The 27,989-nt window shown below is 40.6% G+C and overlaps 1 protein-coding gene across 2 annotated transcripts in view; it reads left to right on the forward strand.

Moving 5' to 3' along the window:
* The window catches only part of mad2l1 (MAD2 mitotic arrest deficient-like 1 (yeast)), a 47,196-nt gene extending 40,159 nt beyond the window's left edge, over window positions 1-7,037 (forward strand). For both annotated transcript variants that reach the window (XM_068006713.1, XM_068006631.1), the window contains exons 4-5: window positions 3,594-3,697; window positions 5,697-7,037. In XM_068006713.1, the coding sequence (XP_067862814.1) occupies window positions 3,594-3,697; window positions 5,697-5,869 (277 nt within the window). In that variant the 3' untranslated portion in view covers window positions 5,870-7,037. The remainder of the gene's footprint in view (window positions 1-3,593; window positions 3,698-5,696) is intronic.
* The last annotated feature ends 20,952 nt before the right edge of the window (window positions 7,038-27,989 follow it).

Raw genomic sequence — 27,989 nt, forward strand, 5'->3', positions numbered from 1 at the left:
ATTTCTGCCTACACTGTGGAAAAATTATGCATAATTTGTATCATTATGTTTTTAGCAAGAGATGTAATTTCAAAGATGTGGGAAAAGGAAGAAAATGCAGCCTACAAGCTAACCTGTAATAGTTTTCCGGCTGTAAATTTGACCCAGTTAGATTATTTTGGGGTGGAATTTCCTCCCTGAACTGTTAATGGAGGTTTAAATAATTACTGCTCCACTCTCTGATATTTACAGTTTTCATTTATGTAACATAACAGATGTCAGCCCAATTGTATTCTGTATCAAATCTGGCAACTTAATCTGTCAGTTGTTGGAAAATCCAAATGAGGAATTAACTGAATTGTAGAATCTTATGTACTAGTTGTAGAGTTAAGGAAAGTTACAAAACATTGCTTTAAAATACGCAAGTTTAATGCTTTAACTGACTTGCACACTGTAACTAATAGTGTTGCAGTTGACCATTTGCAAACCTGTTCCTGTTAACCAATGCGTTTATAGTTAACATAAGTGATAAGGAATCTCATTGGCTTTATCTGAATGCAAATCTTTTCTTTAGATTTGTTTTTATCAGGTTTGATGAATGTGAAAAGCTGTTGAGGCTAGGTCAATTGAAAATTTAAAAACTAAGATTGATAAATTTTTGTTAGGCAAAGGTATTAAGGGTTATGGAACCAAGGCAGGTAGATGGAGTTATGATACAGATCAGCCATGATCTAATTGAATGTTGGAACTGACTCGAGGGGCTAAATGGCCTACTCCTGTTCCTAAGTTCCAATGAAAGAAAGGTTTGAACTTTCCAAGATATTGTGTCCAAGTTATTAATGTTTGGAACAAAAAACGAAATGCTGGAAACCCAGCAAACTGGCAGAGAAAAGACTGGTTATTGCTTTGTGTGTAATTCCTCTTCTTTTCAACTGAATTGTTTCAAAAAAGGTGTCACTGGCTGTCTTTTTTTAGACAGTGTACTTTCTATATGCTATCAATCCCCAATTTCTGTGTAGCCATTTTTGCTACTCTGGTGCTTGCCAAATTACTCCATAACATATGGGCTAACAAAAAGTTGTATAGATCCCAGTAGGCTTGGGGCTACAGTACCACATGGTTCTTGCTGGTGTAGGTACAGTGACTTTGTAAAAGCTCAGCAGCACCACCAGCAGGAATGTGATGGTAATGTACCAGTTTTGAAGCTGTAGCTAACTTTACAAGATAAAAAATGAGGACTTCATTCGGCCGGCCCTCCTTGGCCCGTATATCCTGAAAGGATCTACAGCTCCCCAGCCCCAGCAGTGTCCAGTTGTTTCTTAGGTGGTAGAGGTGTCATGATGAGTGGAGTTCGAATGAATTAGCGAGGGAGCCTGCGGAGTTTTTTCTAGGGGCGGAAGGTGAAGGTGGTGCAGTTGGAAGAAGGCCGGGGACCATGGGTGATAAAGGAGATAAGGAAGTATTCAGGCATAATCTTATTGGTGTTTGGTAGTGCAGGAGCTGGATGAGATGGTGAAGTTGGGTGTGGTTGGGAGAGGTTATGTGAAGGTCAAGACTGAGTGAAGGTAGGAACTCAGAAGTCTGAGGACAGGGGCCAGGGGAGTTTATCTGTAGGTTGAACTCGGAGGACAAAGGGTTACTCGGTGTAGAGGATAATGGAGGAGATCGAGATAATGTTTTAATTGTAGTATCAATCTTTGCAAGAGGTGATGGCTTGTGAAAAATGTGACTGAAAATGAGCAAATGTGTGAACTTGTTTGTTTTTAAGTTTTAAGGAAATCATGAGCACTAATGAGTTAGAGGGTAAGGAAAGGGGAATAGTCAAGGAACCGAAAAATGGAGAAAATACCTATAAAAATTGTCTAAGAAGGTGGAATGAAGCTGATGAATTATCTTGGATTGCAAGCTAGGGACTGGGTTCACCGACAGCTCAACCGTCAGGAACATTTCTTGCTTGCTGGAAAAAAAAATGCGCTAAGTTAACTTGCTCTATGTCATTAGTAACTGCTACAGCAAGTTTGACTTCTGAGCTTTGGCTGAAAAAACATCCTTAGGACCTGCTTTTCTGCCAATCTGAGGCCAGTTTTTACAATGCGAGTCCGATCTCCAAAATGGATAATGGCTTCCTACAGGCACACTTAAAAGTAATTCTTTTCAGAAGAAAAACTTACAAAAATGCTAGAATAGGGACAGAAATCAGAGTAGTGGTGAATGGTTATTTTTCAGACTGGAGGGAAGTATACCGTGGTCCTAAAACTGGGTTCAGTTTTAGGACCACTGCTCTTTTTTATATACATTAATGACTTGGACTTGGGTACAATTTCAAAGTTTGCAGATGACACGAAACTCGGAAACGTATTAAACAATGTGGAGGATATAGACAGACTGGTGAAATGGGCAGACACATGGCAGATGAAATTTAATGCAGAGAAGTACGAAGTGATGCATTTTGGTATAAAGAATGAGGAGAGGCAATATAAACTAAATGGTTCAATTTTAAAGGGGGTGCAGGAACAGACCTAGGAGTGTGTGCACACAAATCTTTGAAGGTGGCAGGACAAGTTGAGAAGGCCTTCTTAAGGCATATGGGATCCTAGGTTTTATTAAGAGGCTTTGAGTACAAAAGCAAGAAAGTTATGCTCAACCTTTATAAAACACTGGTTAGGCCTCAATTGCATTGTATATTACTGTAGCCCACTGAGCACCACACTTTAGGAAGGATGTCAAGACCTTAGAGAGGTACAAAAGAGATTTATTAGAATGGTGCCAAGGATGAGGGACTTCAGTTATATGGAAAAGCTGGGACTGTTCTCCTTAGAACAAAGAAGGTTAAGGGAAGATTTGATAGAGGTGTTCAAAATCATGTTTTGACAGTAAATAAGGAGAAACTGTTTCCAGTGGCAGAAGGGTCAGTAACCAGAAGACACAGATTTAAGGTGATTGGCAAAAGAGCCAGAGGCGACATGAGGAAACATTTTTTTACGCAGCGAGTTGTAACGATCTGGAATGCACTGCCTGAAAGGGTGGTGGAAGCAGATTCAATCGTAACTTTCAAGAGGGAATTGGATAAATACTTGAAGGGAAAAAATTTAAAGGCTATGGGGAAAGAGCAGGGGACTGGGACTAATTGGATAGCTCTTTCAAAGAGCTGGGACAGGCACAATGGGCTGAATTGCCTCCTCCTGTGCTGCACCTATGGTACCATGAAGTAATATTTTAAAATTCTTTACATGTTTGTGTATTTTGTAACAGAGTTACCATTGTAGTACTAAAGTTGCTTCTGACATCTGAATAATTTTATTATTCTAATCTTGGGGTTGTGGAACTCGTGACTTGAGCTAAAAACTTGGTGGCTAGCTCACAGTCTACAGCGCTACCAGCATTCTAAGAGATGAAAGGGAAACATCAAGTTTATATGAACAAGAGGGAAGCAGAAGCATCTTGGCTCCAAATTAACCTCAACAAAATAGTCCCATTTTAAGATTTGCAGCACATGTGTAGTTTCAAAAAGAACTTCAGTTTTCAATATTGCCTGAAATAAAGACCAGCAATATTGAGGTTACTGATTGTTGTTCGGCCAGTACGTTGCTTTCAATGTAATTGTTTCATTACAGCCAAGCAAGGGAGAAATCTGAGAAAGCGATTCAAGATGAAATCCGGTCTGTCATTAGACAGATCACTGCTACGGTGACTTTCTTGCCTTTACTAGATGCTGCATGTAAGTGAATATTTTTCTTGGCATTTATATAAGGTATTAAAATATTTGTTACTAATGTTGCTAATTTGTTTTTCTTCCCCTTCTGGTCCCCTCCGCACCACACCAATACCTAACCTGAGAGGGCTGGCAACCAACCTGCTTCCAAACCTGTTAATTGCTGTACAATAACTGGTCGCTAGGTGCTGAATGAGAGCAGCGCTCTGTGATTTATTTTTATCATCTAGTTATCATTCTGTAAGATAATGCCTAGCCTGCGCTTGATCTTTTTCCGGATAGCAAAGCTGAGGCCAGCATCCTGCCATGTGGGAATTTGCAAAGAATCATTTTATGTCCTGCTCTCCATGATACGGTTCACGCTACATGTAATCTCACCGATGTAACTTTTTTTTGTGAGCTGTGTTAGTTTAGGCGTGGATGTTTGGAATTTCACACTATACTTTGGTTCTGTTGCAAATCTGATGCACCTCCCCCTCCTGTGTGTCCTTCAACAGAACTTGCTCTTGTAGGCTTTTATTCTTTGATTGGCTGTGGAATGTTGCCAGGACTGGGATTCAGCATCATTCCATCTCTTGTCCAGTGAGAAAAAGCAAGGGAATGCTGTTGGGAAGAAGGGCTAATTCAGCACACTCAAGAAGTGAGATTGCTCTATTAAAACTATTGGTCCTACAGTTTTAATAGCTATTTATCCTATAGCTTCTTCCCCTTCTTGTAGGGAAATGCCCGTCCTTCACACATCAATGGCCCGTAGTGGCAGCTGAAATTGGGAACTTGCCGCATGGTTCCACGGTAAAGTGTATTTAGTATTCCTGAGTGTAGCCCTCGCCCAAAACTTAGTGAAAGACTCTAAAATACTCAGCATCTAAATTGTAGAAGAGCTTCCTCCTTTGTTACAGTAGGTCTTTGAAGACCTCCAATGTTAAAGGGGCTTTTGAACAATCTTAGATGATTCAGAGGTCTAAAGGCTAACTGCATTTCTTTTGCTGTTGTGGTAACATTTCTGAGCAAAGATACTGTACTTTCGGGGGACTGTTTTCCAAGTTGGATTAATAAATTGTATTAACAGGATTCAAACATGATACCATCAAAAAAAATCCAAGATATTTCAGAAATCATGGACTGTGAAAATTTTCTTGCCCAGCAACTGTTGCCTGATTTAAATTTCTTTATACTGGCAGATCTAAAACAGCAGGAAAATTTAGTACCCATTACTGCATAGTTGATTAAGCATACAAGTTCTAGGGTAATTGGTTACCATGAACCTTGGTGTTCATCCCATCAGTTTATTAATGTTCATGGCTGAAGCTTTGACTTGTTTGAGGTTTTTAGATTTCTTTGTTTTTGCATCTGCAGAGAAATTAGTTATTACATAGGAAGGAAAAATGGGCAACACATTCCATGGATGATGCTGAAGTAGCTACAGATGAAGTTCAAAGAGGCCTAGGAGTCTTGATAACCAAAATCAGAGTGCAAGTATGGGAAATCAGAGGAAGTAACATTCCAACTGTGTAGTACTCTGATCAGATCGCACCTTGAATACTGTATCTGGTTCTGGCCACTGAGACATAAGGGAGACATTCAAATGTTGGAAGCAGTTCAAAGAAGAGCCATGAGACTGATCCCTAGTGTCACACGATCTGAGTTACAAAGTAAGACCAGATAGACTTGGACTTTTCCTGGAAAGGAGGCATCTGAGCAGCAATCTTGTGGCATATAAGATAGTAAACAGTAAGGAAAAGGCAAATCTGAAAAGCTACTTCAAATTAAATTGCAAGAATAGGGCGAGGAAATTTCTTCAGTGGTCAATACCGGAAATGGATTTGCAGATAGAATAGTGGAGATGAAAACACTTTTTAAAAAAAAAAATTGGATACTGCAATGGGGGACTTCAGGACCTCTCTGGATGGATGAATTAAGATGGGTTGAATGACTTTCGTCGTCTGTATTTATCTTGTGGCCGTGTTGTCGATCTGTTTTCATTTTAACACTATTGGTTTTTCAGGTTCTTTTGATCTTCTGATATACACAGACAAAGACCTGGAGGTACCAGAAAAGTGGGAAGAATCAGGGCCACAGTTTATCAACAACTCCGAAGAGGTTCGCCTGAGATCTTTCACCACCACCATACACAAAGTGAATAGTATGGTTGCGTACAAAAAAATTGATTCTTTCTAATGGGCCACAATGTACAGAATTGTTGCTCTTGTACAGTAAACTTTTGTATAAATTTGTTCCACTGCCAGTTTGTGTGCACTTACAGGAATAAAACAGTAAAGTATTTAGATTGTATTTCTTCCTAATCTTTGTTTCCTATTTTAAAACTGCAGTTCCCCATAGTTGAAGATTTTTTTTTTAACTTTTACTTCGCTTAGTGTATAATTCAGAAATGTCCTTAACATGATGTGTCATTTGGATACTTTAGTATTTGCATTAAAGGCCAGTTGCAATAAGACATGGGTTGTAGACTTGAACTTCTGATTCCCCGACTTGCTTCAGACCCTGGGGACTGCTGATGTTGCACTGGTGATGCTGTTAACCATGTGATGAGTTATTTTGCCAGCTCACACTGCTATGGAAGGGGAGGAGGCACAACTCCTCTTGTGCTTTTCCATCTTTTAAAATACTCATGTGGAGCATAATTCCCTGATCCCCTCTACTTGCAAAGAATTAAAAAGAATGTAATGTACAGCATAGAAACAGGCCATTCGTCCCAACAAGTCCACACCATTGTTTATGCTCCACATGAGCTTCTTCCCACCCTACTTCATCTAACCCTATCATTGTATCCTTCTAGTCCCTTCTCCCTCATCTGTTTATCTAGCTTCCCCTTAAATGCATAGCTGATGTAACCCATTTTCAACCAATAGAAAACACGTGCTTTGTGTAAAGAAAGCAAAAGGCAGTCTTTGCCTATACTTGTGCTGAGACTAATTTAACTGAAAATGACTTAGATATGACATCTTGAAGGTAGTATTGCTTACATTAGTATTCTAGGAATCTGAGTGGCACCAGCAGAATTACACTGCATTTGATTCTTGCACATTTCAAATCCCAATGTAACACTAATGCTGAAAGTTCAGTGTAATAGCAATAACAGACCATATGACAGCACCAGTTTCTCTGTCAAAATGTAGATACCATCATGACAGATCAGTTTCTTTAGTTCTTGCCCACATGTCAAAATAATTTCACAGCAACTGTGGGGCACTGACGTTTGAAATACTTGTTTTCGATCTTTATTTTTAAATCCATTGTTGTCTTTGAGGGATGTATTTCAATTTTTAAATATATTTGGATAATTGTGATTTTTTTTTAAAAAGTGAATAAAGTCACTGCGGTAATGACTAGGGTAAATACTGTGTCTTTTCTAAGTAAGGAATGGTCTCAGTGGTTATTTTGAAGAATAAAATATTTGCTCTTTTTAAACTCGTGCATTGCAGCTCTAAAGAAGTGGGTTAGCACTTGGTGAATAGACCCGTTGTCAGTATTTAGTAAAGTCTTTATCCTTTGCTACTTAAGACCACATACTTGTTTTCGATCTTTATTTTGAGCAGCAGGCCTTGTTCAGATGTGTATTTAGATTTTCAAAAGGCGTTTGATGTGCTGCATAGGAGGGTTGTTGAGAAAATTAAGGTACATAGATTTCAAAACTTACAAATGATACATAATTAGGTATGTGGTTAAATAAAAGGACTAAACAATTTCAGGGGGACATGGATTAGTAGATTAGATTGATGTCAGATGAAATTTAATGTGGAGATATGCAAGATGATACATTTTGAGAGGATGAATAAGGAGAGAACATAAACACTAAATGGTAAAATGTTGAACAGCGTTGGTTCAGATACATAAATCTTTAAAAGTAGGTGGGCAAGTTGATAAATCTGTTTTTTAAAAAAGGATGTGGAATTCTAAGTTTTTAAAAACAAGGAAATGTTCTCTAGATGTGGATGACGATGGCAAGGCCACAATTATTGCCCATTCTTAGTTGCCCTGATAAGTTGGCGCTGGGCTGCCTTGAGTTGGTGATGCTTCCAGAATGGTGAGAGGCAGGAAGTTTCAGGATATTGACTCAGTGACAATGAAGGAACAGTGATACTTGTCCAAGTCAGGATGGTGCTTGTCTTGGAGGGAAACTAGCAGGTGGCATTGCTGCACTTCTCTTTTTCAGTGGCAGAGGCCGTGGAGCTGAGAGGTGCTGTTGAAGTAGGCTTGGAGATTAGTTGCAGTACATTCTGTAGATGGTATATACTGCAGCCAAAGTGCACTGGTGCTAGAGGGGTGGATATTGAGTTCAGATGCAGGGGTGCTGAACAAGTGGACTGCATTGCCCTGAATGGTATTGAGCTTGAGTGTTATAGCTGCACCATCCAGGCAATGGTGTGTATCCCACCACATCTTGACTTGAGCCTTGTAGATGGTGGTAAAAGGCGGTAACCCTACTTGTGGTCTTTTCTGTTTAATATTGCTACCAAGTACATCCTACTTTTAATGCAAAGTTGCTTAATTCAAAACGTTTTAGCACTTAATCCCCATTTTGCTATGTTATTTACATTGCCTAATTCAAATAATTGGATAGGTCAAACTTTTTAACACGTTACTTTGAATTATCAGGAGTTATCTACAGAAATCGGCCTATAAATTCTGCCACTACTATTGCGGAAGAGCAACAGAATCCCAAAAGAAACGACATAAACATACGGTGGGAGAGTGGAAGAACCCCAGTGGAATTTTAGGGCTATAACCCTTTATTTTGTAATGACATAACCAGATGAGCCACTAGGTGGTGCTGTCCCTGTTATACTGCAGGTTGTTCACAATAATCAAGGGTTATATTTGTACTCAATTATCTCTTTAATTATAACTATTCCATAAGTGTGTTGGGTACAAATACTGAATAAATAGATACAGGAAACAGCTTCATATCTTGTATGGTAATGAAAACCAAGACTTTGTACCATGTCTCACAGAACTACTGAAGCCTGGTGGATATTGTAGCTCTGATTTAGTGATCCCATAAAAATTGGGGCTATGCATACCTGCACATCAGGGAGGGGGAATGGGACCACATGGAATTTTGCAAGGTTGACCCCCCTCCCCGGCCCTTAACCTTAAGAGAGTCAGGTCTGCAAGTCCTTTTTGTTACTCGCAGGTTCTTCCCATGATGGGGGCTCGTGACACAGCGGCACTTGAATCAACCCAGTTACTAGCAACCCAGAGCAGGCAGTTGAGAGAGGCATTGCATGAAGCAATATTGACAAGGTAGCAGGAGCAAGTGAAGGGGCAGGAGAGGAAACGGACAGATTGAAGCAAGCTGCAAGCCCATGTAATGTCTCCAATGCTTAGGCAAAGGATTGATATAAATTTGTGTGTTGATGCAGGAGCGCAATGCGTTTGCTTCATTTTTAGTGTCCACCATGCGTAGCATACAGTAGTTGTCATATTTGCAGCAAAGCACCAGCACGTCACTGCAATGCTCTGGGAATTGATTTCTACAAATGCAGTGATCCATGGGGAGAGTGGCATCTGCAGGGTAGCCATGCAGCAATGAGGGATCAATCGCAAAGCAGCACTCTCAAACATTACAATAGGATCTGGTATCTGGGTGTCCATCAGTGCCCGATTGGAAAGACTAGGAGTTTTTTTTGGAAAGAGCAGTGATGGTAGGTTTCACCAACATTGGCAATGCTCTATGGCCTGTACTTGTGCAGATCTCTGGGCTGCCAGCTATGGTGCCCAGCACCTGTGGTGTAACTGCAGAAAGGTCATCTAAGATGGCTTCCTCTCAAGGTGGTCCACATCCTCCCACTGCAAGCAGGCGCTACAAAAAACTGAGCAAAGCCCACGAGTGGGAAGGTTTGGATAACCACAGCCTTGGTCAACATGGCTGCAGTGCTATTAGTGGCTCCTGCACACAGTGGATCAAGGATGTGACTATTCCAGGAGGGTCAGAACCACACCTCTAACGGCCACCACAGCCTGGGAAGCACTACTTCACTATTTAATGTTAAGTAGATTCAGTACATTCTATACAGTCGCCAAAGAGAAGTATAGATACAGGAGATAGATTACTTCAGCTTTTTATAGATTGTGAAATTTCATTTGGCGTTTCAATGCATAGAAATATAGAAAGTAGGAGCTGGAGTAGGCCATTCGGCCCTTCGAGCCTCCTCCGCCATTCACTATGATCATGGCTGATTATCTCAATACCATATTCCCGCTCTCTCCCCATACCTCTTGATGCCTTTTGTGTCTAGAAATCTATCTATATCCTTCTTAAATATATTCAATGACTTGGCCTCCACAGCCTTCTGTGGTAGAGAATTCCACAGGTTCACCACCCTCTGAGTGAAGAATTTCTCCTCATCTCAGTCCTAAATGTCCTACCCCATATCCTAAGACTGTGACCCCTTGTTCTGGATCCCCCAGCCAAGGGACACATTCTCCCTGCATCCAGTCTGTCTAGCCCTGTCAGAATTTTATATGTTTCAATGAGATCCCCTCTCATTCTTCTAAACGCGAGTGAATACAGGCTGAGTCGACCCAATCTCTCCTCATACGACAGTCCTGCCATCCCAGGAATCAGTCTGGTGAACCTTTGCTGCACTCCCTCTATGGCAAGTATATCTTTTCTTAGGTAAGGAGACCAAAACTGCACACAATGCTCCAGGTGTGGTCTCACCAAGGCCCTGTATAACAGCATTGAGACATCCTTGCTCCTGTACTCAAATCCTCTTGCAATGAAGGCCAACATACCATTTGCCTTCCTGACTGCATGCTACACCTGCATGTTTGCTTTCAGTGACTGGTGTACAAGGACACTTAGGTCCCTTTGTACATCAACATTTCCCAATCTATCACCATTTAAATAATACGCTGCCTTTCTGCTTTTCCTTCCGAAGTGGATAACTTCACATTTATCCACATTATACTGCTTCTGCCATGTATTTGCCCACTCACTCAACTTGTCTAAATCGCCTTGAAGCCTCTTTGCATCCTCCTCACAACTCACGATCCCACCTAGTTTTGTGTCGTCAGCAAACTTGGAAATATTACATTTGGTTCCCTCATCCAAATCATTGATATATATTGTCAATAGCTGGGGCCCAAGCACCGATCCCTGCAGTACCCTACTAGTCACTGCCTGCTACCCCCAAAAAGACCCATTTATTCCTACTCTCTGTTTCCTGTCTGTTAACCAATTTTCAATCCATGCCAGTATATTACCCCCAATCCCATGAGCTTTAATTTTGCACACTAACCTCTTATGTGGAACTTTATCAAAGGCCTTCTGAAAATCCAAATAAATCATATCCACTGGTTCTTCCTTATCTATTCTACCAGTTACATCCTCAAAAAACTCCAGTAGGTTTGTCAAACATGATTGCCTTTCATAAATCCATGTTGACTTTGTCTAATCCAGTTGATATTTTCTAAGTGTCCTGTTATCACATCCTTTATAATAGACTAGCATTTTCCCTACTACTGATGTTCTGCTAACCAGTTTGTAGTTCCCTGTTTTCTCTCTCCCTTTTTTAAATAGTGGGGTTACATTTGCCACCCTCCAATCTGCAGGAACTGTTCCACAATCTATAGAATTTCGGAAGATGACAACCAATGCATGCATTATTTCCATGGCTACCTCTTTTAGTACTCTGGGATGCAGATTATAAGGCCCTGAGGATTTATCTGCTTTCAGTCCCATTAATTTCTCCAGCACTATCTTTTTACTAATACTAATTTCCTTTAATTCCTCCTTCTCACTAGTCCCTTGGTTCCCTAACATTTCTGGGAAGTTATTTGTGTCCTCTTCCATGAAGACAGAACCAAAGTATTTGTTTAATTGCTCTGCCATTTCCTTGTTCCCCATTATAAATTCTCCTGTTTCTGATTGCAAGGGACCTACATTTGTCTTCACTAATCTTTTTCTTTTTACATACTTGTAGAAGCTTTTACAGTCCATTTTTATGTTCCTTGCAAGTTTACTCTCATGCTCTATTTTTCCCCTCTTAATCAATCTCTTGGTCCTTTTTTTGCTGCATTCTAAACTGTTCTCAATCCTTCGGCTTGCTACTTTTTCTGGCAACTTTATATGACTCCTCTTTGGATCTAATACTATCCTTAATTTCTTTTGTTAGCCATGGTTTGAGGGGAAGTGGGGTGGTGAGACTATAAATGAGAGGAATGGTGGACAAGTTGCCAGGTCAGCATAAGTACAGAGAATGAGCTATTTATGGAGCCGACATTGTATGGGATATCATAGTTAGATGAAAGATCGTGGGTTTCAATGTTTGCTAGAGTAGTTCTATACAACAATGTTTTAGGCCACTGACCCTGAATGAACATAACACTCCATCTCTACCTTCTTTACTTCCTCCTTCACTTCCTTCCCCTTTGTGCGGCTTCTTCATTCTTCAGCTGTGTGTTTATCCCACTTTGATTTGCAAAATTGTGCAGTGTGCAACAAACAGTAATGATAGTCATGAGTGATGGGTGCAAACGGTCATTCTCTCGGCACCAAAGGATAATACAGGCACTGTGGACTTCTGCAGAATGAAAGCATCACGGGCGCACTCTGCATAGCATGCATTAATATGCAGGATAACATTCTGTAGTTAGAAACTACCTAAATATTAATGGAGTCGTATCCCTTTCTGTTTATGTATGCAGTGGGGTTGTTGTCGAGATCTCATTCGCTGCATGGGTTTAATCTATTATTCCCCGGTCTCTTGGGAAGCCTGCTGCGTGATCAGAGTTCTGTTCCCTCTCCAACGTGCCAGACAGTCCAGCAAATATTGCTCCTCTTACTCCCCCGCCCCCCCCACCAGAAAGGATAAATGGCGCCTCTTGTAAAGGAGCCAAAATGTAAAGGGAGCAAAAATTGCCTCCTTCTTCGGGGCCTCACAACCGCCATTCGGCAGCCTACTCTCACCAGATGTGCCGCTGCTGATCACGCACTGGGTCCCACTAAGAGCCAGGGATGTGAGAACAACTGGCGTAAGGAGTCCCTGCACCCTCACCCAGCCTTGGCCCATCCTATCCTACTGGTCTTGTAAACAGTGGGAAGAGGCTCCAATCCTTCCAAGGTCACTGCCTCAAGGTTGGCACCTGGAATATAGGGTCTTGGCCAAATTTCCAGCCCTTCCTTAGTTACAGTGGGAATACGCCAGAAATGCCATGTATTTTTGGCTTTTCAATGTATACTGTGGATTGGTAGTACCTTGATTCACACGTGCAATGCTCCAGTCACTTTGTCCCAGATTTCATCTATACTGCACTAATAGGAGGCTAGGCATTTTCCCACAGAGATGTTGGAAGAATTGGAGGAGAGTTTCTTCATGGTACTCTTGTGCAGCTCTGAGCAGCATTGACATAAGCCCAGAAGAAGGTTGTCCACGGCTCTTTCGGCTCAGGATAGTGCTTGACATTAGTCATCCAAGAAAGGATAAGAGGAGAAAAACAGCTTAAAAGGAACAAAAACGTACCTCATCCTAAAAATGCATCTAAAGAAATAACTTGCATTTATATAGAGCCTTTCATGAATTCAGGATGTCCCAAAGCGCTTCACAGCTAATGAACTATTGAAGTGTAGTCGCTGTTGTAACGTAGGGAAACGTGGCAGCAAATTTGTGCACAGCGAGGTTCCACAAATACCAATTACATAAATGACCAGTTAGACTGTTTTAGTGGTGTTGGTTGAGGCATAAAAGTTGGCCAGGACATCAAGGGAACTACCTTGCCCTTTGAATAGTGCCATAGGATCTTTTACATCTACCTGAGAGTGCAGACAGAGCCTCAGTTTAGTGTCTCATCTTAAAGACAGATCCTCTGACACTGAAGCATTCACTCAATACTACACTGAAGTGTCAGCCTGGATTACATGATATATTGTATAAGGTTTCACATGCTAACTCTTTCACTGATTACCAGACAGATGTGGGGAGGGAGAATATCTAAATAATGTTGTTTTAATGTGCCATGCTCATGCGACATATGAATAACCAACCTGATTACCATAATCATGGCATTAACCTGCCCGTTCTTCCAGTGTAAAATATAGAGTGGAAGGACATGCAAGGGTAGATGCTGCAGTTAAGGTTTTTGCACAAGGTGATTCAGTTAGTGAAGTTTCCTGTACCCTCTTTGCCTCACAAATTAAAACCTGAATTACTAATGTTGGGTTCAGATACTTACAAAGTAACTTGGTATACCAAGCATTGATAAGAGAAGCCTCATGGCCTATCGCACAGCGCTAACACAACTGCGCATGCGCGGAACGGAGTTTCCGGTTGTGTGCTCCACAGTGTGTGTGCATGTGCTGCTACATACCAACTGCGCATGCACGATGCATCGGCGCATGCTCAGTGTCTGGTTAGCACGGTGGCCCTAATCACACCGTTACCTTTAACCCCTACTCTCTGTTTTCTGTTTTGTAGCCAGCTTGCTATCCATTCTGCTATTTGTCCCCTGACTCCACATAAGTTTAATATGTGGTACCTTATCAAAGACCTTTTGAAAATCCAAATATATTGCATCTACTACATTACCCTTGTCTACCCTTTCTGTTACTTCTTCAAAGAATTCATTAAGTTTGGTCAAGCATGACCTTCCCTTTTCAAATCCGTGCTGACTATTCTTTATTATATTTTCAGTTTCTAGATATTTTTCTATTCTTTGACTGAGGATTCCATTATCTTTCCTACCACCGGCGATAAGCTAACTGGTCTATAGTTCCCTGGACTTGTTCTATCTCCCTTTCTAAATATAGGAATCACATTAGCTGTCCACCAGTCCTCTGGCACTATTCCCTTTTCTAATGAATTTTTATATATATGTAATATTGCCTCTGCTTTCTCTTCCCTAACTTCTTTTAATATGTGCAAATGCAATCCATCCGGACCAGGGGTTTTATCCTCCCTAAGTTTGAATAGGTTATCAATGATCTCCCCCCTTTCTAACTTAAATGTCTTTATATCTTTTTTGATCTGTTCTAATGTCATGCCCACCATATTAGTCTCCCAGGTAAAGACTGAGCAGAGTAATTATTTACTATTAGTGCCATTTCGCTGTCATTACCTGTGAGTTTATCATGTGTATCCCTTAGTTGCCCTATCCCTATCCTGATTTTTCTATTGTTATTTATGTGTCTGTAGAATAGTTTACTATTTCTTTTTATATTCCTTGATAATTTAATTTCCTGGTTTCTCTTTGCCTTCCTAATTGTTTTTTTGACTTTTTTCCTAACCTTTTCGTATTCCCTTTTGTCATCCTCTCCTTTGTTGAATATATACTTAGTGTATGCCTTTTTCTTTAGTTTCAATGTTGTCCTTATTTCTTTATTCATCCATGGTGTGTCATTGCTGTTCTTGCTTTTAAGTGGGATATATTTATCCTGGACTCTCGATCATCATTTTAAATCTTTGTCAGTAAATTTTTCCAATTTATTTTCCCTAGTTCCATTCTCATCCCCTTAAAATCAACTTTTTTCCATTTTATTGCTTTGATCTTTGTCTTACTTATGTCCTTCTCAATCTTTATCTTAAACCTTATTATGTTATGATCGCTATTGACTAGATGTTCCCTTACACTTACTTCTCTTATCTGTTCTGGTTCATTTCCCATTATTAGATCCAGCAGTGCTTCCTCTCTTGTTGGGCTTTTTACATACTGAGTAAGAAAGGAATCCTGCACATATTGTAAAAACTCCATTCCCTGTACTCCTTTACATACCTCTTCTTGCCAGTTTATTTGGGGATAGTTAAAATCTCCCATGATTATTATTCTATATCTTTTACGCATTTCACATATTTGCTTTCATATTTCATCCCCGACCTCCTTTCCACCATTAGGTGATCTGTAGCATATCCCTATTAGCGTGATTGATCCCTTCTTATCTTATATTCAATCCATATGGATTTGTTTCTATCCTTCAGTTAGTTATCTGCCTTTTTTCTGCCATTGTGGGGTTCAAAATCCCTTTAACAAAAGACATTTGAAGGAAAGGGTTAACAGTGCCCTTTTAAACAAAGACTTTTGTAATGTAGTAAACAGTGTTCGCACACATTTTGTTTTCCCTCAGTGACACTGATGGCATTGGAGAAGAATGAGTTTCGGGATTAAAGACATTGTACTGCGGATAGATATTTAGATTATTAAATAAATAAGCTAAATGGATAATACTGAGCTTAAAGCATTGTCAGGCTTTCAAACACATAGGCCTTTGGAAACACAAACTTTTCAAGCAGCAGGGGGTAATGTAAGAGAAGGCAACAAGGGCATACATCAAAGGCTTCATATTGGGAAAGCAATGATAGGTGTGAAAAGGCATAGGCGTCTCATTCCTAGTTGGTAAGCTGTTCAAAGAACTGGGGTTTGTAAAACATCAAATAGTATTGCATCTAGCATATGGTCAAATGGTATAAGAATGGATTTGAAAACACTGAAGGAATCAAAATTGGAGACATAAGGACCTTTAAGGATGTATGTATATAGAAATGAAAGGCCGTAAACAGAGATAGTAAAGGGGCCTTTTACATTCCATGGTTCGAGCACATGGTCTTTTCTACATCAAAGGCTCTTCAATCACATGATCAAAGCCTAACCTGTCAATCATTGAGGTATGTTAGGAGCTGATCAACCTTCAGGCCTCGATAAACAAAATTCTTGGTTTACAGGTTGTATATTTACTAATGATTTGCCTGATGTGTGTATGAATTGTTAAGTCATTACATAATAACTTTGCAAATTATTAAGCACAAAACAGGATTTTATAGAGGAAAGTCATATGTATGGTTTGATTTTGCTTCATGAATGCTCGTATGAATTATAACATCATTAAATGAAACTACTATGAGTGAGGAACAACTTTCTTTGCTTGACTATTCATCCAGTTCCAAGAATCACAGGAAATAAGGCATACCCTACACCATTATGTTATCTCTAATTGGTACAGCTACTCCACCCCCCTTCTTCCTTCCCTATCCTTTCTGATTATCTTATAATCTGCAATATTTAGTTGCCAGTCCTGTTCTTTATGTAGCTATGTTTCAGTTTTTCCTACTACATCCGATTACTCATTACAGATTATTGCCTCCAGTTTTATTTTGGACGCGGTGTACATTGTTGTACAGGCTGTTTAATTCGTCTTTAATAGTTAATCCTTTTACTTTATTTTTAACAGTCCTATTATACTTCTGTTTTGTAACTGTATTTGTTCCTTGACCATTTATGTTATCTTTATTCCTTACCCTGTTCTGACCTTTACATTAATCTCCTGTTTCTTTTATCTTTAGGCTTTTGTTATTGCTACTAGCTCTCCTCACATCTTGCTAGTTTAAAGCTTTATCCACTGTCCTATTTATCCTTTCCGCTAGGACTCTGGTCCCACTCCGGTTCAGGTGGAGCCTGTCCCAGCGATACAGCTCCTTCCTGTCCCAGTACTGGTGCCAGTGTCCCATGAAATGGAACCCCTCCTTCCCACACCACTCTTTCAGCCACACATTCACCTTTCTGATCTGCCTATCCTTATGCCAATTAGCACGTGGCTCGGATAGTAATCCTGAGTTACCACCCCTGATGTCCTGTTTTGTAATTTATTTCCTAGCTTCTAATATTCCCTTCGCAGGACCTCTTCCTTGTTCTTCCTTATGTCATTGGTGCCGACATGGACCATGACAACTGGATCCTCCCCCTCCCTGTCCAAGGTCCTCTCCAGTTGCTCCGAGATATTCTTTACCCTTGCACCAGGTAGGCAACACACCCTCCTGGACTCTCAGTTGCGACTGCAGAGGACGTTATCTATCCCTCTGATAATAGAATCCTCTATGACAACAACCTTTTTATTCTGATCCTCCTCCCCCCACCACCCCCTTGGATTGCCACATGATCCATGGTGCCATGATTAGCATTCTGGGCATCCTCCCTGCAGCCTTCATCTTTATCCTCACAGGTATCAAGTAGCTCGTACCTGTTGGATAGGACCAGTGTCTGCGAGACCTCCTTCTCTATCTCTCCTAGGTTCCCACTACACTGCTGACTAACATCCCCCTCCCTTATGTGTTGGAGTGTCTCTAACTCGCACTCCAGTTCAAAGACTCGGAGCCGGAGGGTCTCAAGCCAGAAACATTTACTGCAGATGTGGGAATCTGGGACAATCTCACTGTCCACAAACTCCCACATATTACAGTCTTGACATACAGACTGTTTAGTTTTTAGTTTTTGTGTATTTATTTGTTTATTATCAGTAGTTTATTTCTAGGACTAAAGGAATCACTTGAGATCTCGATTATATTTAGTAAATGGATTTAGCTTGATTTTGAAATAATTAGTAATTACATAGTCTTTTTTTAAATTTTATGTTTTTTTTATTTAAGTTTTAAAAGTTGATAGTTTATAGTCCCTTGGTTTAAATCACATAGCACCTCCTTCCCCCTCTGCACCTAATTCCCACACTCACCAAATTCCCAGTTGAAATTCCTCACTCTGTTAGCAATTCACTCTGTTAGAAGTTCACTCTCTGTCCTTACCAACCGCTCAAGCTCTGGGAGCAGTAGGAATTTGAAAAGCTGGATTAGGAATTGGCTCCAATCCCGCAGCCAAAAAGTTGTGGTTAACGGATGTGGTTCAGCCTGGAGACATGATAGTAGTGGTGTCCTCCAGGGATTGGTCCTAGGCCAGCTATGTTTCACGGCCTTTATTAATGACCTGGACAGTAGCGTTGGGAATATTGTCAGTAAGTTTGTAGATGACACCAAAATCTGTGCAAGGGTTAAGGCAGTAGAGGAATACAATCAATTCCAAAAAGATTTAGATGTGCTAGGGGAGTGGGCCACATAATGGCAAATGGCGTTTAATTTAGATAAATATAATGTCATGCATGTTGGTAGGGTCAACACAGAATACACATATCATTTGCAGGGTGAAAGAGGTTGAGAGAGAAAAATATCTAGATCACTGATGACCAATGTAGAGAAGCTGTAGCTAAAGTTAACAGGTTGTAGTAACAGAACCAGTCAATATAAATCAAAGGACACCATTTTGATACTATAGAGGTCGCTGGTCAGACCGCGTCTGGAGTACTGTGCCCAGTTTTGGTCCCCGCACATGGCGGAGAAATACAGTGGCCTTGGAAAAGGTCCAGAGGTGAGCTACAAGATTGATTCCTAACTTAAACAACCTCAGATAGGCTCAAGGAGCTTGATCTATTTACTTTAGAGCAATGTAGACTTAGAGCACTGTTCCCTCTAAGTTCTGCGCGTGCGCGGCTGCGCAGCAATTTGTTGTGTGCTCCGCATGTCGTCATTCCGTCAGCGTCATCATTCTGTCCGCGCACCAAACCAGTGCTCTCTGGTGAAGACGCTGCTGAGCTGACATCAGCTATCAATCACTTTGCAGCAAGGGCGGGAGTTAAAGTTAGGTTGGATGGGAGTGTTGTACTGTATATGTCGGCATCTAGTGTGGATCAGTGGTACAGCTGCTCAGAGATCGATGTTCACAAATAGATAGTGTAACAGTTTATATTTATATATATATTCATTGGGAAAATAGGGTAATAGTTGGACGGGAGTGTTGTACTGCAGATGTTGGTGTCTAGTGCGGGTCAGTGGTACAGCTGCTCAGAGACCGGCCTCCTACAAATAGTTTACTGTCCGATGAATGGATATATATATATATATTCATTGGACAAATAGTGTAAATGAATATATATACAAAATATATTAAAGAAATAGTGTAACAGCTTATATATATATAGGAGTGTAAAAGTTTATATATATTATATAAAAATATATACTAATTTGACAAAAAGTGTAAAAGATTATATATATTTATATATATTGGATAAATAATGTAAACATTTATATATTTATTCATTCATTGGACAAATATTGTAAAAGTTTATATATATATATACATTTCCATCCCTTCATGATATAACTGATTTGAGTTTCCAATCAGTAAACTTCAGCACACAAGGATTCAGTAATGATTCAGTGAGGAGATGCGTTCAATTAAATGAAAGCTTTTCACCTCCAGTGTGAATTGTAGAAAACTGTTACTTTAGTCTAAAGACAAACATATTTAAGGCATTAGTAGCAAATAACATTGGAGGGAGTCTACAATTAGTGCAATTAACAGTTTTTGTCACCATCCCATTTGACGTTAGCTTCTGAAGTAAACTACAAATGGACCCAAACTACCAGGCATATTGTAATAATTGTTTATCAATTTCCATATTTCATATTTACAAATTAAGTAATTCTGACACAGATCATGTGTAATACTGTTATTAAAGATCCTTCTACAATTGTGCTAAAATATACTTTCCAATCACATTGGTACATTGTAATCAAAACAATGAAGTTGATTTAAATTGTTTTATACAACAGTTAACCAAAAGCTCTCAGTTGCACCAAGGATTGTCTCTTTTTAATCTTTGTCCGTTGCCTCCCTCGGTTCAGGTTCTTCATGACCAAACTGCTCCCTGCCTTACATAGAGGCAGCCAAAACTAATGAGACCTGCAAGATGTGCAATTATAATGCAATAATGTTTTAAACCCTGCTGAGGATGCAATGGTGGGGGGGAGCTTTAATTAAACTGTTCCCAATCCCCAAATTCACACTGACTGATTTGACAGCTGTTTTGTATTTCTGACACAATTTAAAAATTCTGATTGCACACGATTTATTTCTGTTTGAATCAGAGCCGTTAAGCTGATTCATCAAAAAGCTGATTGTAATCATTCTCATGAGATAATTTTTAATAAAATATAACGAGCCTGGTCTGCTCAATCCTAGTGCAACTTAAGAAACCCATTTCACAAATTATATAAATTTATCAGCAAATATAACATTAAATTGTTACAATTATCCACTATTTTGTACATTTGTTCTGTTTGTTATACACCCTGAATAATGTTTCTAAAAAGATGTTCTAGTCAAAGTTGTGATTTTTTTTACTGTGGCACACATAGCCTTTATATCGGTGCACAAACCCAAATTCATTCTGCACATGGCCAAAAAAAATTAGAGGGAACATTGACTTACAGGTGACCTGATAGAGTCTATAAAATACTTAAAAGGCTGGATGGGATTCCTATTGATAGATTATTCCAGTTTAACAGATTGGGGAGGACCAGGGGACATGAGTTTAAACTATATAAGAGTAGGAATAAACTGGATGTGAGGCAGTTCTTTTCCTAGAGAGTAGTGAGCCTCTGGATTACATGGCGGGTGCTGACTCTCTGTCATGCCTACAAGAAGGAGCTGGACCAGTTCTTGACTGGGGCAGAGATCGCACTGTATAGAATGTAAGTATCTTTATAGATAACGCTTGGTCCATGTGAACTCCTGGACTGGTTTTGATTGCCTGAGGGGGTCGGAGAGGAATTTTCCAGAGTATTTTTTCCCTTATATGCCCTGGATTTTTTCTCTAGTTTTTTGCCTCTCCCAGGAGATTACATGGTTGTGGGGGAGGGGGAGGGGTTTAGTCATGATGCTCTGGCCATCATGGTGTGGGGCAGGCTTGATGGACCAGCTGGTCTTTTCCTGCCTGTCAATTTCTTCTATTTGTACTGTAGTTTAAGGTGGTGTGGATGAACTTTGAAGTGCTATTGACTAAAATCCCCATTGTAATTGCTCCTACAAGGAATCCCATTAGAAAGGGAACAGTATGAATAGTCTCCCATGATGCATGTAGGGTGGATATACTTACTACTAACAGCAAGGTGCTTTTGTTGATTGGATTTTTGTGTCACCCTATTGTATTGTTCAGTGCTTTAAATAGCACCCTATTGTTCACCAGCTACCGTGTTGTTCTTGAATGCTCACATAAATCACATATTGACTGTGGAACCATGGCAAACAAATTCATTGTGCAAAGTATTTTGAGATGTTTTGGTATGATAAGCACTATATAAATGTTCTATTAATATGCATATTTATAACTGATTACAAAATGAGATCAGTGCCCAGGACTGAGGAGCAATTTCTGACTGTCGTCATCGTATAATAAAACAACAACTTGCATTTATATTGCACCTTTAACACAGTAAAACGTCCCAAGGCACTTCGCAGGAACGTTACCAAACAAAATTTGACACCGAGCCACAGAAGGAGATATTAGGACAGGTGACCAAAAGCTTAGCCAAAGAGGTTGGTTTTAAGGAGCATCTTAAAGGAGGAGAGAGTGGTAGAGAGATGGAGAGGTTTATGGAGGGAATTCCAGAGCTTAGGGCCCAGGCAGCTGAAGGCACAGCCAATAATGGTGGAGCGATTAAAATCGTGGATGCGCAAGAGGCAGAATTGGAGGAATGCAGATATTGTGGAGGGTTGTAGGGCTGGAGGATGTTAATGAGATCGAGAGGGGCGAGGCCATGGAGGGATTTGAAAACAAAGATGAGAATTTTAAAATCGAGGCATTCCTGGACCGGGAGCCAATATAGGTCAGTGAGCACAGGGTGATGGGTGAACAGGACTTGGTGCGAGTTAGGATACGGGCAGCAGAGTTTTGGATGAGCTCAAGTTTATGGAGGGTGAAAGATGGGAGGCCGGTCAGGAGATCATTGGAATAGTCAAGTCTAGAGGTAACAAAGGCATGGATGAGGGTTTCAGCAGCAGATGAGCTGAGGCAGGGGCGGAGACGGGCAATGTTATGGAGGTGGAAGTAGGCGGTTTTGGTGATGGAGCGATACGTGGTCAGAAGCTCATCTCGGTCAGATAGGATGGCAAGATTGTGAATGGTCTGGTTCAGCCTCAGACAGTAGCCAGGGAGATGGATGGAGTCAGTGACTAGGGAATGGAGTTTGTGGTGGGGAACAATTTGACTGATTACCTTCAAAAAAAAGATCAGCAGCAGGTCTGGGTGCTGAATTTGATTCTGTAACGTTTATATGTGAATGTCTGTTTATTCTAAATATGCCCCTGGAATTTTTCTCTTGAATTTAGAATTACAGACTAATACAGGAAGCATTTACCCCTTATTTTTAGTGACACTTGGACTGACTTCAAAAAGTTTGACATTATGTTGGGTTCTTCTGTGATTCATTTAGGGGTTTTCAGTTCTCTTGGATTTTCCCATGACATGGGATCAGGAAGTTCAGAGCACTTGGCAAAGGATTTCATTTCTGAATGAGCTATGACAATATAAAGCAGCTATAGAGTGCCCCTTAATTAACTGCAACTTATTTCTTGTATAGATTTGCAGTAATGATGACACCATCACTAATCTTTCATTCTAATGTCATTTGGTATGTGTAACACAGAGTAAACTGACAGTTGGATTAATGCTCTTCACTCAATCATCACCACCCCCTCAACAGTGTGTGCGTTTATGGGATGGGAGAGTGTCTGTCACACATGCAATGTTTGTCACACTTGATTTGCTCAAATATCATATTCATAAAAACACAATAAATTGCAACAAATCACTGTTACTAGAATGATGCTGATTGTCTCATATTATATAACAGGTAGAAAAGCTACCAATGAATGAGCAACAAATAAAGCAGGTAGGAAACCTATTGATGAAGTAAAAGTAAGCAGCAAAAAAATGACCAATAAACAACCAGCAAACAGAAGGGAAACCAATAAATTCACTCAAAATATTCTTTTACATTCTATCAGCCATCAGTTTGGTTTTTCAGAAACCTAATATAGGGTTAAAAATAAAATTTCTAACATAGAAATTTTTTAACAAAGAGCGACAAAGATTTGTCCAAAGTGGTATTTGCGCCCGTCTTCCCCATGCAAATGAGATGACCACCCACTGACCCTCATAACTGCCGGGATTGCTGCCTGAGGAATTTTGAGGCCTATGTGTTTAAACTCTTTGCAATGTTTCACCAAATAGGATTGTCGCTCTCTCTGCTGGGGCTTGAGTTCTGCTATGTTCTCAGAGGTTGCAATGTCTTTCCAATTGATTTGAAGGCTCAACAGAGATAGTTATTCAGGCTGCAATAGGTGGGAAGTGATGTTCCACAAGGATCAGTGCTGAGACCACAATTGTTCATCATTTGCATAAACGATTTGGATTCGGGAATCAGAAGTACAATATCAAAATTTGTGGATGACACCAAATTGGGGTGTATAGTTAATACCAAAGAGGACTGCGACAAAATGCAGGAAGACATTAATAAACAGAGAAGACTACAACTCCTAGAATGTACCAGTGTCACGTTGCACTATAATTCCCAGAATACATCTGTGTTGCTGTGCATATCACGAGGTCAACCAGTATATTATGAAAAACAATTACCCTGTACCCATTCTCAGGCAATAATCATGGGGTTCCAATGACACTAGAAATCACTCTGGTTTTACAAAGTCATTTAAATCTCATTGATTGCATTAACTAAACACTTCTATTATTTTTTATGAAATCAATCCTGGGTAGAGTTTCTCTTTTGAAAAAAAAACCCACTACAAATGAAACAAGGATAGAATCAGAAAAATGGAATGAGATCTGTATTAAATGCTTTTGCAATCTTTATTATGCACATGGCCCTTCCAATAGTATCATATAATTATACATTAGGAAAAAGGTTGCACAAAACGTGAAGTATAAAACACATATAACATCTCTTAATTGAGAATAATTTCTATTGTGGTTGCTAAATGGCAAGCATCACAGCATTTAATCAAAAATGTGCAAACACATTCAAGCTAGTTCTTTAAACAAATCTCGTCCATGTGGCCTCAAAGGAATGTATCTAAAACTATGATTGATATATTAAGTCTTGATGTTTGAGTAGTCTGCCTACAGAGGTTAGGACATACATTTCACATCACTCATGTTTAAAATCAACCTTGGCTGACACTCCAGCTTGACTACTATATTAGAGCTGAGTTTTTAAGTCAGGTGGTTATTTTTGAACATAATGGCCCTGAAAATGCATGGGGATGTTATCCCACATGGATCACAAGCCCCATGCCTGCCAGTGCTGACCCGTCACAGTATGTGGGGGTTAGTAAGAGGGTGACTAAATATCATGGCCCTGGTGGGTGCCCACACGCCTATGGGTGCCCGCCAGCTCACATAGGCCAGAAACTCTGGCACCTGCAATCATCCAGGCCTGATTATTTGGCCCCTTTGGTCCACTAACAAAAGGGGATAAACAAAATCATTTTTTTTTCAAAGCACCTTTTCTTCAAGACTCTGGGCTGCTTCCCGGGACTGGACTCCTGCCCCTGCCAGGTGGGGTCCACTTCTGCCCACTTCAGGACACTGGTATGCCTCATCTCACTGAGTGTACCAGTCTCCATTGTTATGCTGGGTCCCACTGCGGCTTGGAAGCAGCAACTCCCTGCGAAGGAAGTCTTCGCCTTCAGCCCCACCTCCTCTGACGAGGGGGTGCAAGGAATATTCCACCTCAGCCAAGATTCACAGGAAACTTCCAGTAAACTATGAGATCTGGCATCTCCAAGTCTAGCCTATCTTCTGAGCCTTCTGCTGCACTCCGATGTCACTACAGCAGGAATGTATCAGAAGACCTGTGCATTTTTATGGCCTTTAACCCTTACTACATTCACCTACAGCAAGCTTAAATAAACATGTATATGAAAGTATGCTGTCCTTCACTCCAACAATAATCAAAATATTTACAAGTCTGTATGGTACCCTTTTTTGAATACTTCTTGTCACTAGTGCATTTTATAATTTTCTCTCCATGACTCCATGGGGTGCAGTTCCACAAGTGCTGGCAGCCCTCTGATACCTCACCCAGGTAATGGCTGTTCTTCATGTGTGATCCTAGACAATGAAGGTCAACAGATTTTTTGACTATGGAAGGTGTCAATGCTGACCTCTGTACTATCCTCACCTGATGCCTACATGTACTCACTTTCTAATCAGGGCCACTGAGTAGCAATCAGGAATGGAAACAATGGCTTATTTTTTTCTTCTCCCTAGTTCAAGAGCACTAAAACCAGGAGTGAGATCCAACTGCTCCCAACTCACCATGAAGCAGGACTCAAAACTGGGACGTTCTGACCTAATGTCTCACTACTAAAACTGGAGATGCCTTTACCAACTAGGCTCCCCAAGGGAACTCTTAATATTTTTAACACATTGTTGTGACACCACTAGCCTTAGAAGTTAGTAGCTTGTTCAACCTTTCAGTTGAGGGAGGCAACAAAATATGTGAAGAGGGAGGGGCAAGACCCAGGAAGATTATATTCAGGGTACCTCACTGGTAAAAGTGAGTTATATTTGTGAGTTATGGTATCTTTTTTAACAAATACAAAAGAATCATACCTCAGAAACCTTTTAGGTACAATTTTGTTTTTTTTTCAATTTGTTCCTGAGATATGAGCGTCGCTTGCAAGTTATTGCCCATCCCTAGCTACACTGAGAAGATGGTGGTGGGCCTTCTCCTTGAACCACCGCAGTCCCAGTGGTGATGGTGCTTCATGATGATATTAAGTTAAGAATTCTAGGATACTGACCTAGCCACAATGGAAGAACTGCGATATATGTCCAGGTTAGGATGGTGTGTGACTTGGAGGGGGATTTGGAGGTGATGGTGTTTCCACAACATTGCTGCTCATCCTTTTTAGTGTTAGAATTAGCAGAGGAGGGAGGTGCTGTTGAAGTAACCTTGGTAAGTTGCTGCAGTGCATCCTGTAGATCATACATACTTCAGCCACAGTGCGCCGGTGATGGAGGGGGTGAATATTGAGTTTAGTAGCATGGACACCGATCAAGCAAACTGCTCTGTCCTAGATGGCATTGATGGTTCCTGAGTGTTGTTGCAACTACTCCCATTCAGGCAAGTGGTATTCCATCACACTCCTGATTTGAGCCATGTAGATGATGGAGAGGATTTGGGGCATCAGGAGGTGAGCCACTCCTGAGTACCCAGTCCCTATCCTGCTCTTGTAGCCACATTTTGTTTTGGCTGCTCCTGTTAAGTTTCTGGTCAATGGTGACTCTCAAGATGTTGATGATGGGGAACTCAGTAATTGTGGTTCTGTTGAAGGACAGGGAGATGGGGTTGGGACTGTTCTTGTTGGAATAGTCTTTGCCTCACACTTATGTGATATGACTGTTCCCTGCCACTAGACAGCCCAAGCCTGGATGTTGTCCACGACCTGCTGCAGGCTGGCACAAGCTGCTTCATTATAGAGGAGTTGTGAATGGAGTTGAAAATCAGTGAGCATCCTCACTCCTACCCTTATGTGAAGGTCACTGAGGAACTCCTACAGTAATGTCCTAGGTTGTGATGACTGGTCTCCAACAACCATAACCATCTTCCTTTGTGTCAGGCATAATTCCAGCCACTGGTGAGTTTTACCTTTCACCCCCATTGACCTCGGTTTTGCTAGGACTTCTTGATGCTATTCTTGATCAAATGCTGCCTTGACGTTGAGATCAGCTACTCTCACCTCTCTTCTCGCAGTCATCTCTTGCATCAATATCTGCTTCAAGGCTGTGTTGAGGTCTGGAGCCTAGTGGTTCTTGTAGAACTTTAAATGAAAGTCGGTGAGAAGGTTTGTGATGAGTACGTATTGTTTAATGACATTATTGATGACTCCTACCACCACTTTACTGATGATTTGGAAGAGGCTGACAGGTTGGTAACTGGCCAGGTTAGATTTTTCCTGTTTTTTGTGGGTAGGGCATACCTGGGCAATCTTGCACTTTGTTGGATAATGTCATAGCTGTACTGGAACAGCCTGGCTAGGGCTGGCTAACTGTAATATGCAGGTCTTCAGCCCTACAGCCAGGATGTTATTAGGACCCATAACCAATGCTATGACTAGTGCACTCCTCTGCTTCCTGATAGCCTAAGAGAGGGTACAGAGGAGATTTACGAGGAAGTTGCCAGGACTGGAGAATTTTAACTATGAGGAAAGATTGGACAGGCTGGGGTTGTTTTTGGAACAGAGGAGGCTGAGGGGTGATTTAATTGAGGTGTATAAAATTATGAGGGGCCTAGATAGAGTGAATAGGAAGGACCTATTTCCCTTAGCAGAGGTGTCAATAACCAGTGTGCTTAGATTTAAAATAATTGGTAGAAGGATTAGAGGGGAGCTGAGGAAAAATGTTTTCACCCAGTGTGGTGGGGTTCTGGAATTCACTGCCTGAAAGGGTGGTAGAGGCAGAAACCCTCATCACATTTAAAAAGTACTTGGATGTGCACTTGAAGTGCCATAACCTACAGGGCTACGGACCAAGTGCTGGAAAGTCGGATTAGCCTGCGTAGCTCTTTTTCGACTGGCACAGACATGATGGGTCGAATGGCCTCCTTCTGTGCCGTAAATTTTTCTATGTTTCTATATCATGTGTAGTGAACTGAAT

The sequence above is a fragment of the Heptranchias perlo genome, chromosome 1 (assembly GCF_035084215.1).
Source record: "Heptranchias perlo isolate sHepPer1 chromosome 1, sHepPer1.hap1, whole genome shotgun sequence".
Lineage (NCBI taxonomy): Eukaryota > Metazoa > Chordata > Chondrichthyes > Hexanchiformes > Hexanchidae > Heptranchias > Heptranchias perlo.